The sequence below is a fragment of the Fukomys damarensis genome, unplaced genomic scaffold (assembly GCF_012274545.1).
Source record: "Fukomys damarensis isolate Sample0158 unplaced genomic scaffold, DMR_v1.0_HiC HiC_scaffold_18, whole genome shotgun sequence".
Classification (NCBI taxonomy): domain Eukaryota; kingdom Metazoa; phylum Chordata; class Mammalia; order Rodentia; family Bathyergidae; genus Fukomys; species Fukomys damarensis.
Genome location: NW_022900930.1, coordinates 13,415,633 through 13,442,221, shown reverse-complemented (window position 1 = coordinate 13,442,221; position 26,589 = coordinate 13,415,633). Strand labels below are relative to the sequence as shown.

The following is a 26,589-nucleotide window of genomic DNA, read 5'->3' as shown; positions in this document are numbered from 1 at the left end:
GCTGTGTGCTCCAGCTGCGGTTGGAAGGGTGCTTTCTTCCTTCCAGATTTCCATCCTCGGGGCCATGGCCGGGCTTCCCCGCAGCAAAAGCAGCCGCCCCAGGGCTCCTTGTCCGGCTCCCTGAGAACTTTCTCTTCTTGATCTGTAGAGAAATCCGCGTTTTTTGTGGGGCCTTGGCGAGGGGAGGGAGAGGCGAGCAAGGATGCGCTGAGAACAGCGAGGGCGCACGTCCTGAGCACGGCCGTGGGTCCAGGTTCAGGAGCTGAGCTGCCTCCTGCTGCCTCGACTTCCCTCCTGCGCGCCGGCCGCTGTCCCCCCTGGATGTGCCGAGAGAAGCTAGACATCATGATCCTAACACGTAAGCTAGCCTTGCGCCTTGCTGTCGGGCAGCGGGGGCGTCAGCCACGGAGGGGGAAATGTCACCCGGCCTTTGCCAAGTCGGCGACCGTCGTTCTTTGCTTTGGAAATGCTTGCTGAAGAATCGCCCGAGTTTCTTGGGAACGGCCTGCGTGTGAGGACTTCGGGTGGTGTCTCTCAACCGCGCACTGCCTGGGGACCGCAGGCTGGTGCCCCGATGAGCCTGGAAGGGATTCGGGCTCGGGGCGCGCCGGGGTAGGCGGGAGTGCAGGACTAGTGGCTCTGATAGTCATTCTAAGTCCCAGGCGCTTCCCTCTGGTTCAAGGGGCGCAGAGGGTGCCCTTTTTACTTATCGTTCCTTGGGGGACCGTCCTGGGGCCGTTACTTGTGGTCCTTCACCCTACAAGTCCAAAGTCAGCGCCTATTTCAGGAATGTTGTAGATGTTAGTGGCACTTGCAAGTGTTTTTAAAAACACTGCTTGAGAGGGTAGTCACCAAAAGATGGTTTTAATTTCAAACCTCTGCTGAAATATTGTGAAGGTTGAGCATTAACTGAGACTGAGCCAGGAAAGTCTGGGCTCTCTGGCTGCCCGGTGCGTGGAGAATGTGGACGCGCGTTAGCCAGCCGCGGGCGCACATGTGGGGTTCCTGCTGGGGAGGCTGCGCCCCTCCGCCAAGCGCTAGGCCCTGGACCCGGTTCCTGAAATACCCCACGGGATGTTCGCCCTTGGCTGCCGACAAGGAGCCCACGGAGCTAGTCCGGGGGCCGGAGAAAGGAAGGAAGCTCGCCGCCAGACCTGACTTTTTTTTTTGTAAAGAGGCAACGGCCTCTTGGAACCCTGCCCACTCTGTGTCCCTGATCCCACCTCCAGCGTCAGGGCTCGAGCCTTTGATCCTTGCGGAGGAGTTGCACGCAGGCCAGAGCCAACCCCCACCCCGCCGCATGTGTCTGTGTTTGCACGTGGTTCAAGAGCACAGCCACTGGTGCGAGGGGGTGAGGCTGGCGGGGTCGGATTCCTGGGTCTGCAGCCTGCTAACGAGACAAACCCAAGGAGTGACAGAACTCCACTGTGTCCTGCAACACGGGGGTAATAACTGTTGGCCGAGCGTTTCGAGGATTGCTGAGCTAATACAAGTAAAGGGCCTGGCAAGGTGTCTGGTGCTGATGTTCAGCAAAGTCCATATTTATGCTGATAACTGTAGAAGGAGGCCCTGCTAGTCGTTAATTTCCAAGGTGGAGCGGAAGAATTTTATCCAATGTCATTTTTGTTTTCGTCCCCAGTCTTTTTACCTCAATACGGTCATCAAATGGGTTCATTTTCTGCAGTCAGAGGTTATTTCGAGAGGTTAATGGTGATTCAGAGGAATGCAGTGTAGACACAGCTATCCATTACCTAAAGACTGGTGGAGCATATGTGACGCACTTGAATAGAAAAAAAAAAAAACAGATCTGAAGAGTCTCAAATTACACCCCCCCCAAATTCTGTTTGCTGAAGGGATGAGGGAAAATAATAGCTCAGCAGAGGGCAGCTCCCTGAATGTAAATCTATCAGCGGTTCCAAGAAGCTGACTAACTCAGCACCCATCTGGACTGCAGGCTGGTCCTCAGCAGAGATAATTTGCAGACCATACGTGTGGAATTAATGGACCCACCCAGTGCCATCTTGGCCTGCAGACTGCGGCAGATGGTCAGAGGGTGCCGCGTGAGCAGCCCCTCTCATGGAAGGTCTGAAGTCCGGAGGAAGAAGTGTCCAATGGTTAGCAGATGTGTGATCAGAAGTCATTTCAAGACATTTTCTGAAAAAGGTTGGCAATTGCGCGTACTCACTTTATTGCAGCATGAGAGATTCACAGCACAGCCCAGGCCTGAGTCCATGCTTTTTTCATTAGCACTACCGTTCCGAGTTTTAAATGAAGCACAGCAGGCTGACTCTCCCAGCTGTTATTCAAAGTTTGCTTTGGATAAAAACTGATTTTATTTTAATTCCAACTGAATGGCATCTCTCTCTAAATAGACTGGAAGCTCGAGGTTGTAGGGCGATTGCCAGCTTGTTTTTCTCCTCCACAGAAGTGGAGTAGGTAGACTTCAATTTAAATCCCTGGAGCGGATGAGGAAAGGAGCTTTGGTGACTCTTGTCTTAACTTTCCAATTGTAGATCTCATAATCTGCACGCAGACCTTCAATGTGAAAAACTTAAATGGCTAAGCAATGAACTGTCACTAATTGAAGGCCACATTTCAAATTTTAATATACTAGACCAGTCAAATCAAGGAATTTTCCTATAGTTCTGGAACAAATGTGAGGGGCTGTTTGCCCTTCAAACAATAGCCTTTGTTTGTTTGTTTGTTTATAGTCCGAAGAACAAAGACAAAAGTTTCAAAGAGCATGTTTACATTTAGAGATGTTTGGGCACTTTTGGAAAATGTACCAGATTGATAGAAAGATGTGTTCTGGTTAAAAAAGCTATGAATATGAAGTGCATTTAAAAATGTATGTAGTACTTAAACTCTTATTGTAGAAACATTATAGGGCTTAAAGGGGTTATGGGGAGGCCTGGGTAAGATGCCTTCCATTCTGAAGTTTGGTAGGATTCCAAGAGGTAGTTGCAAATACAAAAATAAGTACTTGAGTTTCCCTGGGTGTCCCCGTGGAGATTTTAAGCCATGATGCAATGTTTAATTGAGAGCGGTATTTTTATGACTTAGGCACATAAATATGCAATTTGAAAATATTCAGGGAAAGGTTATTTGGTCCATAAAAATGAGGACACCCAAAGTCCAGTGAGTGAAGTGAATTAGATTTTGTTGAAGAGAGCCTTGTTCTAGACAGGATGGTCCACTATTGTAAACACAAGTTTCTCATGCTTAGCTCTCCTTCCTAGCAACAGGAAGACGGAAATGAGGCCATGCTAAAAAAGAAAGAAAGATCCTGAAGGGCTTCAGACAATACTTGATCCACCCTACTATTCACCCTGTACAGCTAGAAGACCTGCAAAAGTAAAAATAACTTCAGATGTTTCCCCTTCCTCCCTGGATATTACCAAATCAGTAGACTGAATTCTCAGTGCTTTAGAACATCATCGCAAGACTTGGCGCCACGGTCTGAGTGGCAGCCAGGCTCATCCTGCCAGCTCTTCTGGAGATTACAAAGTAGAACTGGGGAGAAAGATGATTTTCGTTTTAATGCTCACACAGTCCATTGATCAGGATGACTTGAATTGGAATCCGATGGGAGAGAGAGAGAATTGCTTTAATTTCTAAACGTAGTTTTACCTCTGGATCTTTCAGACTGCTTGTGTTTACCAGGATCTGCTCCTACCACTTTTAGTTTGGAATTTGGGAACAACAAGATAGAAGAATAATCTATATAGCATTCAAGACTAAAGCAAAACAAAAACAAAAAGGCCCTGTGCTTCCTGTGGTGGTCAAGGTCAAGTTACAATGAAACTATAAAGTGTTAGTGACTCTTCTGTCCTGAAAAGCACAAAACCCTCAGTGGAAGCCCAACAACATGGGTTGGACCAAAACATACATGCTGTGTTTTCAGTGCATACATACTTTATCATATAAAGTTTAATTTTATAAATTAGACCCAGTAAGAAATTAACAGCATTAATAATAAGATAGGACAAATGTAACAGTATACTGTAATAAAAGTTATCTTAGATTTATGAACTCTGTATTTCTGCAACGGTTCTCTGGGTATTTTCATATCCCAGGTAGTACTACAAGTAATTGAAACTCGAAAAGAGGGACTGGTGTAGTCTGAGATTCAATTAAGACAAAAGGGGTGAGGACCCCGCTGAGGAGGGCCGTGCTGTCTGTCAGCAGTTTTTCCTTGGTGGGACCTTGTGTTATTATTAGGGATTATTCTGATCAATGATAAGGGTTAGTGAGTCTTAGGGGAGGGATTTTAATTAGGTCTGCTCTGTTGTAACCTTCTTTTCACCTGATATATTTTTCCTGCAGACAGGAAGGTATCCCAGCATATTTACCCTATATATTTTTATGGATCTTCACAAGAAACAGTCATACTTTCCGAGAACAGCCCGCACAGAACCTTGCAATTATTTTGCAGTTTTGGGGGGAGGTCTTGTGCTCATAGACAGGGAGCTATGACATTAGGTTCTGGAAGGACAAATTAGAATTTGCTCTCTAGGGCCTAGTGAATGGAGATAGAAGCTGCTGGTCTTTCTCATTTGGGGAGGAGTCGATATCCCATTTTCTGAAAGCCTAGCCTCTATTGATTGTACAACAATGCTTTCTTCTGTGAAAGTAGTTCAAAATTATAATTCTAATGGAAACGTTTCTGCCAGATGTCACTGAAAATATTTGAATGGCATTTTGAAAAATTCCTGCCTACTAAAAAATAGTTCCAAGTCAACTATTAAGCCTGGCTGAAGTCAAGCCAGTACAGCAGAAATCGGTTTCTCTCAGTCGTGTACCCTTGGCTTTTCCTCTGCTCCTAGACTTAGTTTCTTAGTGGACAGTGAGCTCTTTTCCTTTTATGTGTCCCTCTGTGTGGCAGCCTTTCCATGCCTGCTCCCTCCCCGGCCCTGAGACCCAGAGAAAAATCAAAAGCCTAATTGAAGGCTGAGGCCAGTGAGGCTAAGTCTTCAGATGCCTTTGACACCTCCCATCCACATTTTGTTCTCTCCCCTGCCCCACCTCTGAGTGTCCTGTGGAGGTCGCTTCCTGAACCTTGTCAGAAAGGCGCCTTCCTTGTTCTGCAGGAGACTAAAGGATGTCTAAGGGACAAAAGTTTTCCACACCCTGAAGTTGTAGCATTTCCCAGGCTCGCAGCCCTTAGCCAGAAAGGAAGAGACTTGGGAGGTAAAATGGCCTGTGACCCATGCACTGGGCTGCTCTGCGGCCACAGTGTGCCTTTGTCACACTCAAGTGACCAATAGAAGATGTTAAAGTCCTAAAATCATCTTTACTTCCTGGATCTGGAAAAAGATGCATGCACAACTCCCTTTTTCAAACTATATAGCATGGAAAAGGGATTTTGTATAACGATTGTACATTTGTAAAAGTCATTTCATACCAAATGCCAGAACTTTGCAAAAGCAGCCTGGAAAGCAGTGCCTCTTTGTGGAGGGGCAGCTGCACTTCAGTGGAGCCAGGGACTGGTTCCAGGTCGAATGTGAGCAGAACACAGCCTCACATCCCTTCCTGTGCTGATGTGTAAACAAGATGGGACAGAAACAATGAGGCTTGATCTGTCTGCAGGAAATTAAATTAGATGGAGCTGAATTAAATTTTGACCATTAGAGTTTGTATGTAGCTAGAAGACTGAATGTTCCAATCAGCTTTAAAGAAAATAATTCCTTAATTTATCTAGAAGACAGGAACTCATTTTTTCTAGCCCAAACTTGAGCACATTAGGGCTTAGGGATGTAGGGAGAACATTTGCCCAGCATGTGTGAGGCCTTGAGTTCAATCCACAGCAACGCTAAAACAAAAAACTAAGATGTCAAATTGAACAGAATCTCTTGAGATTAGGTGGAGGGAACGCTGGAGTGGCTTATACTTTTAAATAATATCAGCCATGTTTTTTTATTTCATTGGTCTTTGATAAGTGCCATGTGACATTTACTATAGCATTGCAGAACTTCAGGCTAAAGCCAAGTAGGGGAGAGCTGGTCTGAGCAGGATAAGCTTTGTGAACATACATAAAAAGTAACTGACAGGTGTTCAGCCCTTTTTCTATGGAGACAGGGTCACTCCAAGTATTTTGCCCTGAATATAGTAAGTTTTAAATGATGTGGTTTATATAACCTTAAGGTATCTGCTTCATTTTTTTAAAAAATGAGGCCCAGAAAAGTAAGAACAGTTAGAAATATGTTACATACTTAGATAATTATCTTTCTTGAAAGTCTTCTTCATCTGTATAAACTTGTCATGTTTAAAGAACTTACATTGTAAGAACTATTCCAAACCAATTTCTTAGTACAGTTTAAAAATAAATATTTAATGTAGAATACTAAAAATATATGCACGTGGATGTAGATAAATGTGTGTGAAATGAAATAGAAACATGTTAAGATGCAGCATCTATTTCCTTAGTAGCTTATTTCTGTTTCTTTTGACCTGTTTATGCCTGATAGTAGTAGGTACCAGTTTTTGATTAGTTGAGAGAAACTTTGTGCTCCCGGTAGTATCTGCACAGAGCCGTATCCCCCAGGGCTCCAGTGAATACAGATTAAATGAGAAGGAGCACACATTTTGATGTGAACACCTTGCCGTGTCCTGGTTTGTGTGTTAAGGCCAGTACTTTGCAAAAGCTTGCTCTGAATGACCCTCGAAGAGAATTTCAATCGATTTAATTTCCCCATTGTGAAAGTGTTACTTCGAGGACTTAATTCCAGGTGTAGGCTTGTCGAGTGTATCTCTGGAGGCTCCCTCCTTTCAAAGCAAAAGCCTTTATTAAGTTGTCATCGCATCACAGGGGGAAAAATGTGTCCCCTCACCCTCTTTACGTTATTTCCAGGAATGTTCTTTACTAGAAAGCAGTGTATCTGTCTCCAGATATCAAGCAGGAGAGAAGTGATTGATGACTTAAAGAAGAAAGCTCCGTGTTCCCTTTCTTGCCAGGACTGTGAGCCAGTGCAGATTGTAAAGTGAGGGCACGACTGAGTCAGCCAACAGTGGTCCAGCCTGGGCACGGGAGCTGTGTGACTCTGGAGCCCTGAGCCTATGACTCCAACTCTAGCTTTCTGCAATCTGTTCTTTTGACCTGTTACAGTCGATGAGATAGATTATCAGGAGTTTGTGACACATACATGCAAAGTTGTTTTATATCTGAGGAAAAATGGTAGCAACTCAGTACCTGGCCAGGCTCAGGAGGTGTAATACCCCCAGGTGGTGTAACTGGTTTCCACTCAGTCCCTCTCCGCCCTTTGCTGTGTTAGGGTAAATCCATACCACTACCATTCGTCCACAAACTCCTCTGCCTTCCCAGACCTCCACTCCACTTATTAGGCCTCCTTGGCCCAGAGCCTCCTGTGCCACAAGCCACTGTCATCTTTGAGACAATCACCCGTCCTTCCATCCAGTCTGTGCGTGATCTGCCCACCTGGTCCCCATGTGACACCAGGAAGGGGACAGCTCTCCCTCCTCGGAATTCATGCTCACCTTTCCTGTGTCAGACTTCATTTTCCTTTTCGCTTACACCGAACTTCTTGGTTGCCTCTTTTTCTTTTAAGGAGAAGCTGTGTGTGAGAATAGCCTATTTCCAAATGGTCACTTTGGCAGCTAACAAAGCATTTAATGACTTGGAATAGAAACATATAAGACTGCATCATTTGTTTTAAGTATTGGTTGAAACTTTTTCTGTTTATATATGAGGCATGATTTAAAAATGTAGTGTTTAAATATTTTTAAAAATTTACCTCTGAAAATAAAAATATAAAAAGACATTGCCATTAATCCCCCTCAGAACATTTGTCCTCGCTTCAAACACATCCCGTAATTTTTCCCATTTTCTGAAACAGTCGTGGAAGTGTTTTTTCATCAGTGTCTTTAGTCACGGTGCTGTGGCTGCCTTGACCTCCTGAGTTGAATCAAAATGTCTAACTTTTTAGTAGTCATTTTCACTTAGAGAAGGAGCCCGAGTGGCGTGATAGCACATCCAATGAGTGAGGTGAATAAGGACACACTATCATATTTTTATTTGACAGAAACTGCCATAAACATTTTGAATCAATTTCACTACCACGCGGCAGCTACGAAGATTCAGGAAAGAGGACTTCCTGAACTACTTCAAAAAGTAGCAACAACCAGGGAGTAAGTGTGTTTGATGTGAGGAAGAGTATTTTGAGGGGGCTCAACAGCAGTGTGCCCTTTACTGTAATACTTTTTAGAATTATTATTTAAACATTCACTGTATGTTGGGATCACACTTTATGAATGTACATATACATGAGTGCTTTATACATTAAGGTGTACGTATATTTAAGCACACACATATACAGGCATGGATATGTGTTACATGGACATGTGAACCAGGTTACAAGTTAAATGAATTTATTATTGTGGATCCTAACAGAAAAATTAAGACCATTTGACTAGAGCGAAAATAACATCAGTAGTTAATTTCCTTATGTAACATAAATTTTTTTGAGCAGCAGTTCTGCCTTAAACTATTGTAGGTGCTTAGGATATATCAGCGAATAAAATAGACAAGATGTTTGCCTTGTGGAACTTAAATAAAAAAAGAATGACAGAGTAAACAGTAAATAAGTGTTGTGGACAAAGAAAAATAAAGGAGGAAAGGGAAGTGGAGGGTGGAAAAAGGCTGGTATGACCGGATCAGTGAGTCAAAGGGAGATGGCAGGAGTGGGTGTAGTTAGGACTGCAGGGTGGGTGGGCCTATGTTAGGACGTTGGCTTTCACTACCAAAACGGGTCTCGTTGTTATGCCTGTACGGACGGAGTCCATTGGACCTAACCAACACAGGTACCTTACAAGAACCCTTTGGAAACAATTTTATTCCTGAGTAGAGGGAAGAGGGTCATCAGGCACCCTGTACTCAAGTGAAATTCCCTACACATAGCTTCCTGTTTCAGGGCAGGAACGTGGGTCTTTGATTGTTCCTGAGTGCAGTTGGCAGCATACTTAGTTCAATAAATAAATATTGAGTGAAGCGGGACGTGAGGGGATTGGCCTCACCGTGTGTGCCTAGACTAGAATATACCTCACGGTGGCTTTGGTTTGCCCCTGGTCAGCCACACGGCTTAAAACTCTGAATGAGTGGCTGACCAGTCACCCAGAAACTTTCTTACACTGTGATTTTTAGCCTTCAAAATATGTGCAGGAGATGTTTGGAATTTTTTAATCACCTAAGAGTGGGAATGCTCTACTTGCTGTTGAAATCTTTGTTGTGATTAGATAATGTTAGTGTTCAATAAATATTAAATATGCCTTCTGCTATCTGACTTAGCCCTCCCAGGAATTCATTTTATGTAGATAACTCCTGATAGCCGGTCTCTGGCAGTTATATATATGTTTAACTTTGTTTTGTATAATTTCAAAGCGAAAGGATTCAAGTTATATAGTTCTCAGTCTGTATTTGAAGAAAGGAAAATATTAATGAACTGTTTTTCTTTTGCATCTTCAAACCAACCTGTGTATATTCATTCCAGTGTGCAAAAAGGAGTCTTTCAGAAGGAATTAAGAAACAGGAAGTCGGTGGGGGAAGGAGAAGGGGAAATTTGTTGGAGGCAGATGAGAGAATACAGGCCTTGATGTCTGAGAGTCCCGGCCGTCCTGGGAACTCTGAGTGCCCCCATTTGGCAACCTGCCCCCCCCACGGAGTGGCAGGGACAGACGGAGACTGAGTTATGAAGGCTCTGGGACTTTGCTGGAAAGTTAGCATTGTATCTGAAAGTCGGTGGAAAGTCACTGAAGAATTCCAAGCGGAGGAGTGATATAATGAAATAAAAACTGGTTTCGCAAAAACCAGTGCAGTGTTTCAGAGAACCCCATGGACCAGGACAGACTTGTTGGGGGTAGGGAACAAGGCTTATCGGAGGGTTCAATTAAGAGGCTATTAGGATAATCCAGAGAAAGAGAACAAGGACAAAGGAATACTGGGAAATGTTGTCTGGCCCTCCTCAATCCTGGCTGTGCTTCAATTTATTTAGGGCATTAATAAAATGATGGCCAGACTCTCCTTCCACTGAGTAAATCAGAATATCTGACAGAGGGTGGTTGTTGGCATTTTTTAGAAAGCCTCCCAGGGTAATGCCTCCTCCTCTGGGGTTGATAGTGAGATCTCCTTGCCTTTCTACAGGTGTTCAAGGCCATGGTTGCTTCTCTAGGTGAGCTGCCCACCAGGTAATGATGCAGTGTTATTCAAGTCATCTTGTTGGGTCCAGCTGAATGACCGCCTCGCAAAACGTGCCACCTTGACATAGTCAGGGGGATTAGTGAGTCGAATCTTTCGTAACATTTGGAGTCTGAGTCACCCCGGGCAGGAATGAATGTAGGTTTGGATCAGGAAGCACTGCCTGCCCACACAGAGCCAAAGGGACTCCCTGTAGTGGTGAAAGCATCCATTTGTCCCTGAACCTTTGCTCACAAGTCTGTCATATTTCAGGAAACCCAAGGAATGGGGTAAATGCTTGCATTTTTGTAAGAAACCTCTAATTCCTTACAGTTTCATTTAAGGAGCAAATTGCACGAGCCTTGATTTCGGTGTCATGTTGGGAAGAAGGGAAGAAAGCTGAGAGCTCCTGCTGTGAAGGTAGATCAGAGGGAACATGGAAAGCTTGATCCCATTCTGCTCAGACCCATCCCTGCTCTCGGCTGGCTCGCATTGTAGAGCTCAGCAACGTGATGATAAGCTTGGGGAACAGCTGCTGAGTTGCTTTTGAGGGGTAAGGGGAAGATTGGGGCATCCCATTGTGCAAGGAAACCTGTAGATGCCACCTGATGATTCCCAGACGTACACAAAAGGGTCTCCCTTATCTACACGAAGAACTACCTTGTGAAAGGACCAAAGACTAAAGCTGTTTCCAATAAAAATTCCCTGTTTCCTCCTTAGTACATTTCTCTGTTGCTTGCTCAGAGAAAACCCACCTATAAAAGTTTCATTGTATTTCCATTGTGCTTGTAGTTTATAATGGCGATTTTGCCCAGTGGGGAATTTTTTTTTAATTACTCTCAAATTTTATACCACTAACCACACATACACAAGGAAAAATTATACCCTGATCAGAGCCTACAATGGCGATTTTGCCCAGTGGGGAATTTTTTTTAATCACTCTCAAATTTTATACCACTAACCACACATACACAAGGAAAAATTATACCCTGATCAGAGCCTGTTAGAAATCTCCAAAATGAGCCTGGGGGAGATCTAAAGGTGACTGAAGCAATGAGTATATAGTTTTCTTTAATATTTTAAAGTCTGTTCATTGCTATGTATTTTTTAAAGGAAGAACCTATGTTGCATGAAGAAATTTACATTTCTCTAGGTTTTTATCCCCTAAAATGTGAATATCAAGGAAGCTTGTTTTTACGGAGAGAGAGTCATTCTTCTGCTTGTTTCTTAGCGTCTTTTTATCTTATGGATGGTATTAGCACTCCACATTTTAGGATTGCTCTGAGCAGTAAATGAAAGAATACGTACTCAGTGCTTAGACAGGATCTTGCACACATTACATGCTCCATATAAGGTACCACTGATAGAATTGTCCAGGCACCTGGGAAGACTCTATAGAGATGGAGTATTTGAGTTGGACCTTGGGATGAGTGAAATTTGACCTTGAAAGGTGGGAGGACATTTCAGGCCCAGGAAGTCACAGGGTAGGTGTGAAGTTGAACACCACACTACTTTGACTAGGAAGATAGAGTACAGGGAACTGAGAAATTAGGTGAGAAGCCACAAGGGTATTGTGGGAAACCGTGGAGATAAAGGTGATTAGACCTGACTCTCTAGGCAGTGTGTGAGGGAGAGATGGGATCAGGAGTTTCGGTGAGAAGAGAGGAGTGAATAGACCTAAATCAGGGAGTGAAACAGGACAGATGTTACCTATCTGCCCGGGATGTAGATCCGGGTTCATTTCATAGTAAAAATAGTATATCGACAAGAGTGAAATCTACAAATTTAAAAAATCTGTGTCAACTTTTTACAGTTTTCTAATTCTGATTTCCACTAAGTTCTCATTTGTTAAGCAGGCTGAGTTTTCAGTGAGTCAATATTTTCAGTGCTTATCGGTGTTGTTTTATGTGTAAGAGATTCTCATCTGAGAATCAGGATAAGGACAAAGAAGGATCAAATTACCTGGTTTCTACGGTTTTGAAAATGCTACCTTTTAGCCATTGTATGAGCTTTTAATGAAATTATCTGCTGAAGAAGCAAAGCTGTGCCCATTCAGGTTTCTTTCCAGCCAGGTGGCATGAGGAGCAACTGTGTCATTTGGATTAGATCATCTTTTGGCTGGGAGAGGTTTTCTTTCTCTTAGTGGTAGAAACTAAGAGTGACAGGAGATCATATCATTTGTGTGTTCCTGAAATCTAAGTAATACATGTGCTTTATTATTTATTATTATTATATTATATTGTATTATATTATTTACTATATAAATAAATGTGAATTTTTTAGAACACTATCTTGCGTCTTTCATCCCTTCTAATATGAAACTTTTAATAAGAAAATCAAGAATTTGCTTAAAATAGGTGACAAAATCAGCTTGTGAATTGGTATCTTAATGAAGGGTTGTATGTGTGCTGACCTGTATATAGTCAAAAAGGGATGGAATTATGGCTTACAGCCTACTAAGTAAAATATTAAGAAAGCGAGCATATTCATTTTTTTATCAATCTGTTGTTCAGTGTCTTAATCTGTTCAGTGATTTCTAAGAACTCAAAAACAAGTGAATTATTTAAAATAATACTTAAAGCAGCATTATTTCTTCCTGTATGTCTTTGAGAGTAGGGAAAGGACATGGAGATGGCAGAAAAAGTAATTTCTTCCTTCTTTAAAGTAAAATTTTGAACTTTTATGTTTTTGCCAGAAGTATAATTTTTCTAGAAAGTATTTCTATCGTGATTCTCTTTAAAACTTCCTGGCTTCCTTACAGCTATCAGGTATGGTTGCACAAATATGGAAAAAGTGTTAGTCTCCAGTAATTCACAGGGGCCATTCTGCCTGTTCTTTTGTTCAGCACAAGCATTGTACCTACACACAGTTATGCCCTCCATCTTTCACCCCAGTGCTGTCCCCAGTCTTATGTGTAGAATACTGTTTCATCTCTTTACTGAAAAGACTTAGGAAAATAAACTTGGCTGTGCCTTTGAATTCTACTCCAGAGTCGTATTTTTTTTTTTTAGCCTGGTTATTGTATTGACTACCTTGGAAAATCAGGGGTTTTCTCGTTGGTGTACTCCAGTAAGGACATTCCTACCTACTTTAATGAACCTGAGTTTCTTAATTACCTTTCTTGAAAAGCTAATGAACTCCTAAAATTCTAGGTGAAAACTGTTGGTTTGAAACCATAAAGTTACTAGACAAAAGTTGGTTCTCTATACTTTTCCTAATATTGACAATCGGCCTCACATCTGGCTCTGAAGAGATGCTTAATAAAGATTTTAATCTGGGCTGAATTAAACAATGTTGAGATGCTTGTGAAGAAGTGAATAGCCTTACATAACTAAGTACTCTCACGGCCTGAGGAAGGTAGGAAGGGGAGTTGAAAGGAATATTCTTTGTGCAAATAGAGAAACTAATTAATGTGTCCAGGACCTCCTCTGTGAGTCAGTTTTAACAAGATTGTAAATATGTGCTTGAGTGAGTTCTAACAGTACGTCAGTTACTCCTGGCCTTTCTGTTTATCAATACTATCTACAAGATGTTCAACCGCAGAGAAGCAGGATCTTTATTAGGTCTTTCAGCCTGCCAAGTGTGTAGGGTTTGGTGACTTCATTTCCCCTGTGTTCTGTGAACACCTGGGACTTTCTCTTACTGGATTAACATCCTGCAATGAGAGGCACATCCCGACGTCTGAGGCGTTTAAAACTGAGGCTGAAGCAAGAGGATCGAAAGTTTGAGCCTAGCTCAAGTGTCTTAAGAACTTATTGAGACCCTATCTCAAAATTTTAAAATGGCTGGAGATGTAGCTCAGTGCAAAAGTCCCTTGGGCCCTGGGTTCAAGCCCCAGTACTGCAGAAAAGAAAGAATAAATAAACCAATAAAAGAAAATTAAAATGGCCAGCGCATTGGTGCCACAAAGTCTGTTTTAGGGCCCAGGAAAGTTCTACCCTTCGGTGTCAGATGTACCGGGTAGACTTTTGTCGAAGTGAAAAAATAAATCCAGTTAGGCTAATCAGAGTTAAAAAGTTAGTTGTAGAATCTCTCTTCAGCTCCCTCATGGTACCACTATTTTAATAATCAGTTGTAACCTGAGCACATGAGAAGCCAGCAGACTGACTTTTCAGACTTAGTTTCTGTATTTTCTTTAAAGGGAAGATACATAATCAAACTCTCTTGAAAAATGTCTGAAAATATGAATAAGGATTTAAACTGTATTAAATAGGCTATTTTATGTTTGCCTACCCGTATTTTTTTTTTACATAATGACTGCCTTGCTTATATAATACAGTAAGATCAATTTATGAAGAAAAAGAAAAGCATGCTGAGGTACACAAGGCTAACAATTTTGTCTTTCTTCTGTTCTGTTCTAGAAATAGAAGCCAAGGAAGCTTGTGATTGGTTGCGGGCCACGGGTTTTCCCCAATATGCACAGCTTTATGAAGGTAAGCCAGAAAAACTATTTTTCTTTAAATTAACATAATCATCATCTTTGATTCAAGGTTCCTGATTATTATCGATCCATGATTTATCTCGACATGTTATATAATGCTTGTTTAATAGTTAACTATTTCACTTAAAAACGTAATGTGATAAACACCTGAGATCCCCACCTCTCAAAACAATGGCTATGACCTCGATAATAACACATCCATTTGTGCAGTGTTCTGTCCTGCTGCCAGGAATTACCAGCATTCTGAAACCTCTGTCATCATTTATATCATTTTGCTATATGCTCTGGAAAAAGTACACGTTGATAAAGTTGTCTTCATCCTTACGTGTCATCTTGCAGGATTCAAGTTTTTCGTTTCCTGTTGTATTAGTATTTTTCTGAAATGAGTGTCCCCCATCGTTCATTTGCTTTAACTGCTGTATAATACTCCATCCTGTGGAATGTTGTGTATCCCAGTCTTCCCTCCTTACTTCTCTTGTTTCTGAGACAAAATACTCGACACCCACAACAGAAAGGAGAGGCTGACTTTGTTTCCCAGTTTATAGCGGTTTCAACCTATATTTGGTTCTGAGGCAGAGGGGCTGGCAGGAGAGAAATAGTTCATGTCATGGCAGTCCAGCTTCAGAAGTCGAGGAGGAAGACGAGTATGTGCCCTTCCAGGCCACGCACCCAGGGACCCATCTCCTTCATCCAGGATTCACCTCCCAACCTCACACGCAGCTGTAAACCCAGCCGTGGACTGATGCAGTGAGAGTGTCGCATACTCGTGATCCAGTCACCTCCCCAAACCCACCTGTGAGTGCATGAGGCTTTGGGGGAGGCGTCATAGATGTAAATCCTAATGATGTCCATGTTCTCACTGGTGGGTGTTTCCGTTTTGCTTTTATAAACTGTGCAAGTTCAAGCCCAGCCTTGGCAACTTAGGAAGACCTTGTCTCAAAATTGGAAAAAATAAATGAATGAATAAATAAATAAATAAATTTAAAGGGCTGGGGTGTAACTCAGTGCAGAAGCCCTGGGGTACAATCCCTGGCACTAGAAAAAACAAAAACAAAACAAAAAAAAAACCCTGCAGTTTGGAACATTTTTGTACCTGTCTCTTACAGTATATGTATAATGACATCTTGTGTGTAACTGAAGGATAGAGCTACTGAGTGATAAAAAATATGTGTGTTCCATTTCACAATGCAAACCTTTCTACTGATTTTCACTCCTACCAATAATATATCGATACCGTCAGACTTTAATTTTTGTTAATCTGGTAGACACAAAATGACATACAGATTTTAGCTTCCAGATCTCTAATCATTAATGATAAGAAGGTCTTCATGTCATTTGGTCATATATGTTTTGCTCTTCTGTAAAATATCTCAGTCCTGTTGTTCTCTTAAGTTGATTATGCTTTTCTAAATAATTTGTAGAAGCCCTCTTTTGGTCATGAGTGGCAGATAATTTTCCCTTTCTAGAATGTCTTTCTCTTAGTGGTACTTTTTGTCACTTAATTTTTTTGGCGGGGGTTAGGGAAAAATGAGCCTTTTCTTAAATTAGCATCTGGAGTAAATTTTTTCTCTATTATCTCCTCCGTGCTGTGAGGGTCACTGGGATGCTTAGGCTGGAGGGTGAAAAGCATTCATTTCTGGCTCCTGGTCTGATCCTTTGGGTACCCGGGCAGTAAGCCTGTGTGCTCTGCACGTCGAGATGGACATGCTGTTCATTTTAACGGGGTTCTATGATACTGTTCATGAAATCATTTAAAAATAATTAACATCTATGAATTAGTGAGTTCCATTTTATGGATAATTTTCAAGCAACATTGGGTGTATAATGATCTCTAATTTACAGTATCTGATCTTCCTGAATGTCCAAATTAACTACATAATTTTTTGCTTGAAGATGTATTCTGAACTTCTCCTTAGTCTCTAAAATAATTTACCCCAATTTCATTTTCTTCTTTCTTTAAAGTTATTTGGTTCATACCGTACTTAATGTGGCAGAATTGCTTATCTTTCCTTTAGAGAGAATTTTTGACCTGTTAAGGGGCTTTGGCTGTTGTTAGAGAAGCAACAGCATTTAATTAGATTTCCATTTCACACCTCTCCTGGAGATAGGGAAAGATAATTGCATTTGCAGTGGCCCTAAAGTGGCTGTCCTTTTGTTCTCCTGTTTAAAAATTAAATTTCCTTCAATTATGTCCTTTCTTGGCTTCGATTTGCTTCCAGGTGGCACCTGATGTGACTAGTCTGTTTGCTAAGACTCAGCTCCAGTTTGTCCGTCTCCTTTCACAGTCCTGCGGTGCGGGCTGCGTCTTTATGCGTGACATGGTGGGGTGCCATCTTGGCTCCAAGTTCTTTGAGGCACAAGCCCACTTTTGAGGCACACCTCACATTGTTGTGTGCTGTCGTTTGCCCCTCCCGTCCTGCCCCCGTGCACAGGGTGAGCACCCGCACCACACACCGACTGACATTCCTCATCCTCCTGTTTAGCTTTATTTTGGTGCTTGGCCGTTTATACGTCCTGCCTTTAAACTCAGGCTGAAAGTTCGGCTCAGAGAACTTTGATGCATCAGCAAACTATCATCTTTCAGAAAGCAGTTCTTTCAGAGAAGAGTGTAGGCAAAGAAGAGAAAACTATTGATTAAGTTCTCATTTAGTCACTACCGGATATTTTTTTAAACTGAGTTATAGTTAACTTGGGTCAGGAAAGTAATCTAAAATATAGCCCTACGTGCACCAAGTTAGAAATTGCTAAAATAACACAATTGCTCTCTTGGATATACTTAACGGGCATATGAACTCTTTAATTCACATTTATAGATTTGATGTTATACTGTTTAAGTATTAACCTGTTCTTTAATGTTGGCTCTATTAATATAATCACATGTTCCTTCTTGACGGGGGTATGTTGTCTGGCTCCCATTAACGGATAGCTACATCCTCCTATAAACCTCCTCTTGTGTTTCTGCTATGACACATTCGCTACTCATTTGCCTAAGAGAGACGTAGTCTATTCGGGCATGAAGAAACATAATCCTCTGATACTGATTTCCATATATTCTTCATCAATTTGGGGGCCACCGTTATTTCATTGATCTGCTGCGTTATCAGTCAGAGAATAATATCAGTACTCCAGCCCTTCCCTTCAGAAAAAAAAAAAAAAAAGAATTGATAGTAAAGTAACAATCATTATGATAGCTTTCAACATTGTTTTGTGTGTGTGTGTGGTACTGAGGATTGAACTCGGGGCCTTGTGCTTGCAAGGCAGGCTGAAGAACCACAGAGCTAAAGCCCCAGCCTCAACATTGTTTTTATAAAGATACTTAGAGTACGTTTTTAGAAATAAGATGTTCCATATAATTCTGTAAAACCAGTGATCATGAATTAGACACTATTGCTCTTGAGTAGAGTCCTGAAGAAATGGATTATTAGAAATAAGGTGTTGCATTTCTGTAAAGCCAGCAATAGTAAATTAGAAACTAATGAAGCCACACATTGTCTACTCAAGTTAAGAAATAAAATATTACTAGTTACCCACAACTCCCAAACTCCCAATATCAAGATCTGTTTCAGAATGCAGCATTAACCATATAGAAAGCCAGAAAGATGTTTAGAAGATGGTAACCTTCCTGGGATGGCTTCTTTGGCCCATTCCTGACCCATAGTGTCACACAGATTGATGATGCTATATATGTGTTCTGCTGGGAAGGCCCATTGTTTGCCCTGATAACTGAGCTCCAATGAAGGTAATAGCTGGCCTTCATGTAGAGCAATTTCAGCACTGTTGTATATTTCCACGGTGGTGCTGTTGGTCTGTCTCCTCCCTGCTGGTCTTGGATATCATTATCTACAAGGGATCTCTTTTTTTCTCTCTTCTGGAATTTTTTGTTTTAAACCCTGCAACTTAAGGTGCACATTTTATATTGACAGATAGTAATCACACGTATTTAGGGGGCACAGTTTAAGATTTTGCTACCTCTGTCTAATGTGTAGTGATCAGAACCAGGGTCATTGGCATAGCAGTCAAACCAGATAGTTATCACTTCTTTGGGTTGGGATCATTCAAAATTCTCTGTAGTTGCTATTTTGAAAATTACAATTAATTGTTGTCAAATATAGGTATCCTACTGTGCCAAGAGCTCATCCTTCCTCTCCAGCTATCTCTTGTCAGCCATCAGCCATCCTCTCTGTATTCCATACTCTTTATCACTGTCTAGTAAGCACTATTCTACTCTCTACAAGGGAAAGGACATTTTTCTATTGACTTTCTACTTTGCCGTCTCATACAAGTTCTTTTTTGTTCTTAATCTTCTTCAGATTAAGGCGTTTGGGGATTCTATTATTTTATAGTAACTAACTTTGTTTTAGAGGGAGTTATATAACACCCGCCCAAGGCCATATTGAAGTGCTAATATTTGTTTTAAAGTAGCATATCTTGAATTAGCTCTAGCTCTTTATGTCAGACAAATGGATTAGTCCAACTGACTACCCCTGGCTGTTCTCTAGATCTCTCCTTGGTCCAGTTGTATTGTTTTGTTGTTGTTGTTGTTTGTAGTATTTTCATGACCTCTGCTCTGATTACATGAGCAAAAACATGCATTTTTTAAAAAGCCACATTATCCCACTCATTCTGGTTTAGATTATAATTTGCTAATTTTTGAAAAGGTGAAATAGAGTTTTGAACCAAGTCTTTTTGACAAGAAGCAAGATTTGACTTTTTGAACATATTAGAGCTGCTTTTGTATACTGATAATTGTCTTAAACAACTTTGTTCTCCCAAGGAACTTGATGAGGAATGAAGTATTCTGTAGATACTCAGTGTGTTGCTTTGGGACTTCTTCTGACCTAGCTCAGTTCAGCAAGAACCTAGGTATTCAATAAATACATTTGTTTTTGTTTTTCTTACAGATCTCCTGTTCCCTATTGATATCACCCTGGTCAAGAGGGAGCATGACTTTTTGGACAGAGATGCCATTGAGGCCTTATGCAGGTAAGTGAAGATGTTTTGAGAATTTTCATTTTCATTAGAAGCACAGTACTTGTCACTAGGGTTTGATTTCTTTTGTTCCAGTTAGGTCATCTTTGATTAGCAAACGGTACAGTGATTTACTTTGCTATAAACTATAGACTTCTTAATTAAAATGAAGGAAAATGCTGTATGTAATATTACCATTGAAATACCATCTCCACTGTCTTTAGAGGTGTTCCAGTAATACCGTTTCATATTTTGATAATTGTACTGTATTTTTACTTTGATGGCTTCAAAACTTGGAATAGGATTTTTTTTAAAGAAATGATGCGATTGACATTATGTTGCTGGACTTCGTCACCCCAAGCAGGCACCCCAAAAAAGTCAAAGCTGCTGTTCTGTTGAGTGCAAGTAACACACACCTTCAGAGTAACAAAAGGTGGGGCAGGGGTCACAGCATAGTGGAGTTTAGATTATTTTTTGAGTTCCAGGAAAGCTCCCCAGATCTTCTGGCTGCCTTAGCTGTACCATAGTAACTCCGGGATTAAATAGGCTATAAAATAACTCAGCACAGTCTTTGACATATAGGAGGCAGGCAGTAAATGAGCATTGATGTGAGAGTGAATAAAACTGTCTGAAGTCTTTGTTCGCTGCACTGGTGGCACTTTAGGCTGAGGAGCAGCATGGAGGTTTTAGTGAAGTAGAAGCAATAAAGCCTAGGATAGGCAATGATGTGGCAATGATTATCTTTTCAAACCCTTCATGACAGTTTTACTCGTTTTAGATTATTCACCCTTCATAATTTTTCTCCAATCCTAAAAGCCCTAACAGCTGAATTCTGGAAGAAAAAATTATATGTGAACAAAATTCTCTTGTCAATTTGATTGTACATTTAAAATAAAGTGTCCTTTAATTTCAATATTTATTTTAACTTGGAAAAATATCAAGAGAGAACAGTATCCGACATGTCTCAAAGTGGTAGCCATGTGAAAGTGTACTAGTTTTTGTCTTTCTTACATAGCACAGTGTGGAAACAGCCAATTTAAGTAGTAGTTTAGGAGAATGGTAGGGTGTTTAAAATGGTATAGAGAAAAGATTAGTTCTCATGGTTTAAGAAAGAAAAAAATGCCATATTAACCACTGAAACACTGTCAAGTTTTCAAGCAGAACTAAATGACTGGTTAGAAATGTCCAGGGTATGCACATGTCTTCTGGAAGGAAGCTAATTCCAAGTCCTGCAGCTGGAGTTACGTAATGTCATAGTTATGTCACGTGGAATGAAAAAATGTCACTAGTGCAGTTTGAGGAGGGAAAGAAGTCTGCATCTGGAATATGAACTACTCCAGACATTGTTAAAATGTTTTCCCACTTAGTTATGGAGCAGAATTAATTTATTTTCGATTCATCACTGGTGATAATGCATATGAATGAGGTCACTAAAAAAAACATACCTTAAGAAATATTTAATCGTGTGTCAAATCATCCATTTCACACATTTGAAGCCATTTAGGGAGTGGGCCTTCTGAGCAGCATCAACAGCTTAGGAATTTCTGGGTCATAAAAATATCACTGCAACATTTCAGGGCCAAGAACCATGATTCAGTTTTTGAGTACTTTTCTTGGCACCTTAGAGAACTGTCTTGAACGACTTTTTTCTCCCAAGGAACTTGATGAGGAATGAAATGTTCATTGTGTTGCTTTGAGAGTTTTGTATTTTTTAAGTGTTTTTCTTTTTATGAAGGAAAGGGCATCCTCTGCCCTTTGTGATTTGCATAGGTCTTAAGTAATACTGGAGAAATCACCTACTGTAGGAGATAATCAATCCGTACTCCTGAATCTGTTGTGAAAAGAGCCTAAAAGAAACTGGTCCTTGATGGAAATCCAATCTGCCACATCTCCTGGTTAGGCTTCCATTTTTCTGGTATACAGAATAACAGCACAGGTGAGCTGTGAGAAGGAGATGCACTGGTGGATGTCAGGTACTTTTAAAATTAAGCTGTCAGGGCCAGATTTGATCGCATTTGCCTTTTCAAAAAGAAATTCTTGAGAATTCATAGAAACAGTCATCCAGTTTGTTTGTACGGGAAACTCAAAGGCCCTTATCCACATGTTCACATAAAATAGCCTTCATGCAAATGATTCCCCTTGTGAGGGCCCTCACAGATGTTCAGGTAGAAAAAGAAGGGAGCCAAGGACCCTCCTTTGAAATGACTTACAATTCTGAGCTGTCCGGAGCGTGGTTGGGATACTTCTTTTGCTGACTGTGTGATACTCACCGCATTTTCTAGACCTGCCTATTCTACATATCTTCTTAGCCTACAGCGTTCCTGGGCCAGCAAATAACATAGCTGTAGTATGGTTCGAAAGTTCACCTTGTGATTTGTGAAATTGTCTCTGAGTTGAAAGACTTTTTTGTAGAAATCTGTCTTTTGCTTTGGTAGACTGTTTTGAAAAGATGATTTAAAATATGTGTGCAACTCTAGCTGCAGAAACTGTTTAAAAGGCTTCATACATAGCACCTTGGAATTTCTTTTCCCCACCACTGCTCTTCCCCTGTATTGGACCATATTTTATGTATGGATGGTAGAAATGGCCTTGTGAATACAGGAGCGTTCTGTTTTGTTAAAATTCATGCTCCTACAACATTTGCAAGTCATATAGCTTTTAATCAAAAAGCTGGAAGAAGAAAAATCTCTTAAAATTTTCTACTCAGAGCAGAAGACTTGTAGACATAATTGGGGCTTTTGGAGAACAGTGATATTGTTTAGAATTAAAGGTTTGATAATGTCCACAAATTAATTATGAGACTGGGGATGTAGCTCCATGGCAGAGCCCTTGCCTAGCTAGCATGTGTGAGGTTTCAGCTTCAATCTCCAGTGTGAGCACAAAAACAAAGAAGGGAAAAAAATTATAACTCTGAGGCTGTTAGATTGGATTTCGATTGCAAACCAACATTCTCATACTTGCACTATAAGGTGTTTATTTTTTCCTTGAAGACACTGTCATTTGCTGACTAACCCAGTGATAAGGCCATGATTATGAGAGAGCTGTACTCAGTATATGGAGGGCTGATCAGCTTGTCTTGAAGCATAGGCAGATAACTTGGACTGTGAAATGTTGTCTTCTTGTGGCTTCAGAAATATTCCAAATTGCTATTTTGTTTTGGAATTAAACCGACTCCTGTAAACACATTAAAGAATTATGAACATCAAGTGGTAATTATACAAGAAAAATAGATATCCACACTGTCATCCTTGATGTACACTGTGTTTTCAAACAGCCTTGAGCTGGGTGTGGTGGTGCACTCCAGTAATCCCAGTGCTTTGGGAGGCCAAGGTGGGAAGATTGCAAATTCAAGTCCTGCCTGAGAAACTTAGGGGACCCTGACAAAATAAATAAAAAGGCCTGGTGTTGTAGCACAGTGGGAAGGCCCTAGGTTCAATCCCCAGAACTGTCAACAAACAAACAAATACATAAATAAGTCGGCCCTCCAAATGCCTAAGCTATGTTAAGGAGCTTTCCTTAGAGTAGACTTTAGCCTTATTAGCATTTCTATTCTCTTTAAAAGGAAGCAAGCAGTATCTTACGACGTTTGTACTAATTCCAAGAAAACGTCTATAAAAATTAGAATGATTTTTGTCAGTTCCCTTTTAGAAAGTTATTCTTTGTTTTCTTTCTCCTTCTTATTTTCTGCTTTCCCCTATTTTTATTTTGAATAAAATCCCTTCCTGCTGTGCTCTGTGCAGTGAAGTTCTTGGACCTTTGATGGCTTCAGAGCAGGCAGGGTACCGCTTGCCCAGGAGATCAGACCACACCGTCCTGCGGAATGGAGGGAATCCTGTGAAGGCCTCCGAATCCTGCGAAGGCCTCCAAGGTGGAAATGACCAAGTCTTCCAGATATATGGTTGTTGACACCAGGGTTTCAGCCACTTACTTGAAGAATCTTACTTAGGATACATGCTATTCCCCTCTATTCCTCTCATTAATATTTGTTTTAGAAAAGAACACAGAAGAATCTGTGTTCAGGTACCAGAGCCATCATGTTTCAGACATGTGGCCATGACAAGATTTCTGATCTCTCCAAGCCTCCATTTCTTCATTTTAAAATGGAGATCAAACGTAATATCTATACCACAGGGCTATTGTAAAGATTAAGATGAGGTAATAATATAAAGTGCCTCACTTAGAGCAAGCCTCAGTTCATCTAGCTAGAACTATTTTTTAATTTTAATGCACATAAAATAATTGTACATATTTATGGCTACAGTGTGATATTTTAACACATATATACAATGAGTAATGATCAAATCCATGATTAGCATATCCATCGCCTTGGATATTTATCATTTCTTGTATTGGGAACATTCAACATCCTTCCTACTACCTATTTTGAAATATTCCATAAATTTCTGTTAACTAGACATCTTAGCATATTATAAAACAGTCTGGAACTTATTGTTCCTATCTAACCATTCAATACTTTTTTAAAACATTTGCACTCATCGTAAGAAGAGATCTTTAAGAAATGAAATAATCTTTGTCAAGTCCTACTTGCAAAATTGTTTTTCTTTTTCCTTCTTCTAAGAGGAGCCCTATAATCATCCTCCATTCTTCCTCTCTCCCCTTCCCAACTTGTGGTAATCACTATTCTACTCTACTTCTGAGACCAACTTATTTTCTAGCTAGAACTACTATTTAATGCCAACACCATCTCTCTGTAAGTAACTAAGGTCCTACCAATAAGCATCTTTTGTAGGTCCCAGGAGACAAATAAAAACCACAGAAACCCCAGGGAATAACTCTGTGCTCCAGAACTGCAATGCCATTACCTTGGTACTACTACCAACATAAAAAGATAAAGTTGACCTTTTAAAACTGGCCTCCTAGGTCTTTTTTATTTGACTTAAATCTAGAGTTTGTGAAGTGAACCTCCCTCCCCCAACCCCCATAGACACCATGCCTAGTAAATTTGGTTATAAACACCATTCAACCATTAAAGCCCAAATAGAGTGAAGTGGGTATTTGATTACAGATTTGATTAATGCAACCCAGACCTAACACTTGACTGTAAACATTCCAGATTCTTTAAATCTTGAACACGTTTGAGACCTAAAGCACTGTGTGCGTAAGTCATTTAAGTAATTGATGCCCCTTGAGACAGGCCTTGTACCCACTCATTTTTTAAGTCTGCAGACTTTTTCTCAGTTTGTTTACCTTCCTTCTCCATCAACAGAGTGAATTTTCCTGAACATAGCCCATCTCCCTTATCTGTTTATTTTATAAATATGATTCAGTGTTACCTATGAAATCAAAGGAAATCTTAATCAGGCAGAATACTTTCTATCCTGGTGCAGCAAAGTTGTCAGAAAAGTTATAAGAATGGGATCAGGAAGATAAAGCCTTGAAGAGAATACACAATCAGTTTGAGTGTGCGGGAATTAGATACAGTTATCCCACGAACATGTAAGAATTAAAATTTTAGGAAAACTAGAAAACTGCTGGGAAGACTCCTACAAGACAGCAAGTGGACATATTAAAGGTTGGTTTGAGGAAGGCTCCTTGTTAGTCTCCTGGAAGATATTAGAAAGAATTGAAGCCTGGAGGCCAGTTCATTGTATGTATTTAGTGTGTCTATTTAACTATTTCATTATTTTTTTTGTATTTCATTTATGAAAGTAATTCTTTCCGTGTGTGTGTGTGTGTGTGTGTGTGTGTGTGTGTGTTTCTCTGTCTGCAGTGCTAGGGATCAAACCCAGTGTTTAATCATGCTAGGCGAATACTACCACTGAATGACACCCCAGCCCTGTTTCCCTAGTATTAAATTGACATTACTATTTGGCAAGGGTATTCAAGGTTTTAGTATGATTCCTGCTCCAAAGAAGAATCCTAATTAAGTGTTTATTTTAGAGTTCTGTCAGATTTTTGATCATTGTTGTTACAGAATACACATTTTTTAAATAATCATTTGTACTACTGCTCTCCTTTTGCTAACATTATTCTTGGGAGGAAGTAATAAAATAATTGGGTATTGAGGCCTCAAATTTGCCGTCTGCACAAGAAACCAAAAATTTAAAGAAGCTGTCTTGAGATTATTACTTGGCGATAACTAAAGCATAGCTTTTATTCAAATTTTGATGTGAAATAAAATACACTATTTGAAGGGTTGATGTCACTACATGGTCTCTCGCTATTCTTGTCTCTATAAAAAGTGACATGGTAGGCTCTTATTTCTTGACATGGAGTCTGCCTGATTCAGTTACCTACTGGCTCAGCCTGGGAATTATTAGAAGAAGTAAAGGCACTTGAGAAGTGTCATTGCAGTGTGCCTTTTTCTATATAATAATAAAAAATTAAATTTAAGTGAAAATCTTAAGAAATCCAAAGGAAGGTTCTAACGCTCATCTAAATTGTTGATATTAATGAGTTTAAAGAAACTTATTAAATATGTCATTTTTTTGGAAAATGTATTGACTTACCCATTAGTGATTTCCTTTCTTTGCTAATGTTATTTCTTTGCTCCATAGGCGTCTAAATACATTGAACAAATGTGCAGTGATGAAGCTAGAAATCAGTCCTCATCGGAAAAGAGTGAGTATATAAATTATATAATAGACCAGCGGCGGGGAGGCAAGTTATAAATCAGGCTATGTGTTTTCCAATGGGTTTTGTTTCCCAAAGTCTTTATTTTTTGTTTGTTTCCAAAGTATCTCCTTTTTCAATGTTACAATCCAGTCAAATTCACCAAAGCCTGTCTATTCCCAGGTAGTTGAGCCAGTAGTTGTAGCCAGTCAATAGATGTTTTATCTACTGTTTTTGACCCAAAGGAATCATCTGTTATTTTCCCTAATTAATTCGATGCCTACAATGTAATAAGGGATTAGGCTAAATGAATCCCAGTAGATCTTTGAACTCACTGCTCCCTAGAGAAAGTAAGGCTAACATTCTTCAAGAACTCTGCAGTCTTCCCAAATAAAACAGTAACTACATTTCAAAGCTGACA

The 26,589-nt window shown here is 40.5% G+C and overlaps 1 protein-coding gene across 2 annotated transcripts in view; it reads left to right on the top strand.

Annotated features, from left to right (window-relative positions):
* The window catches only part of Dlc1 (DLC1 Rho GTPase activating protein), a 171,853-nt gene that overhangs the window by 128,852 nt on the left and 16,412 nt on the right, over nucleotides 1-26,589 (top strand). The window contains exons 1-4 of one of the 2 annotated variants that reach the window (XM_010621774.2): nucleotides 7-358; nucleotides 14,548-14,619; nucleotides 19,529-19,610; nucleotides 26,114-26,177. In XM_010621774.2, the coding sequence (XP_010620076.1) occupies nucleotides 322-358; nucleotides 14,548-14,619; nucleotides 19,529-19,610; nucleotides 26,114-26,177 (255 nt within the window). In that variant the 5' untranslated portion in view covers nucleotides 7-321. Of the gene's footprint in view, nucleotides 1-6; nucleotides 359-14,547; nucleotides 14,620-19,528; nucleotides 19,611-26,113; nucleotides 26,178-26,589 lie in introns of those variants that run through there. The other variant, XM_010621764.1, reaches the window with a different exon arrangement.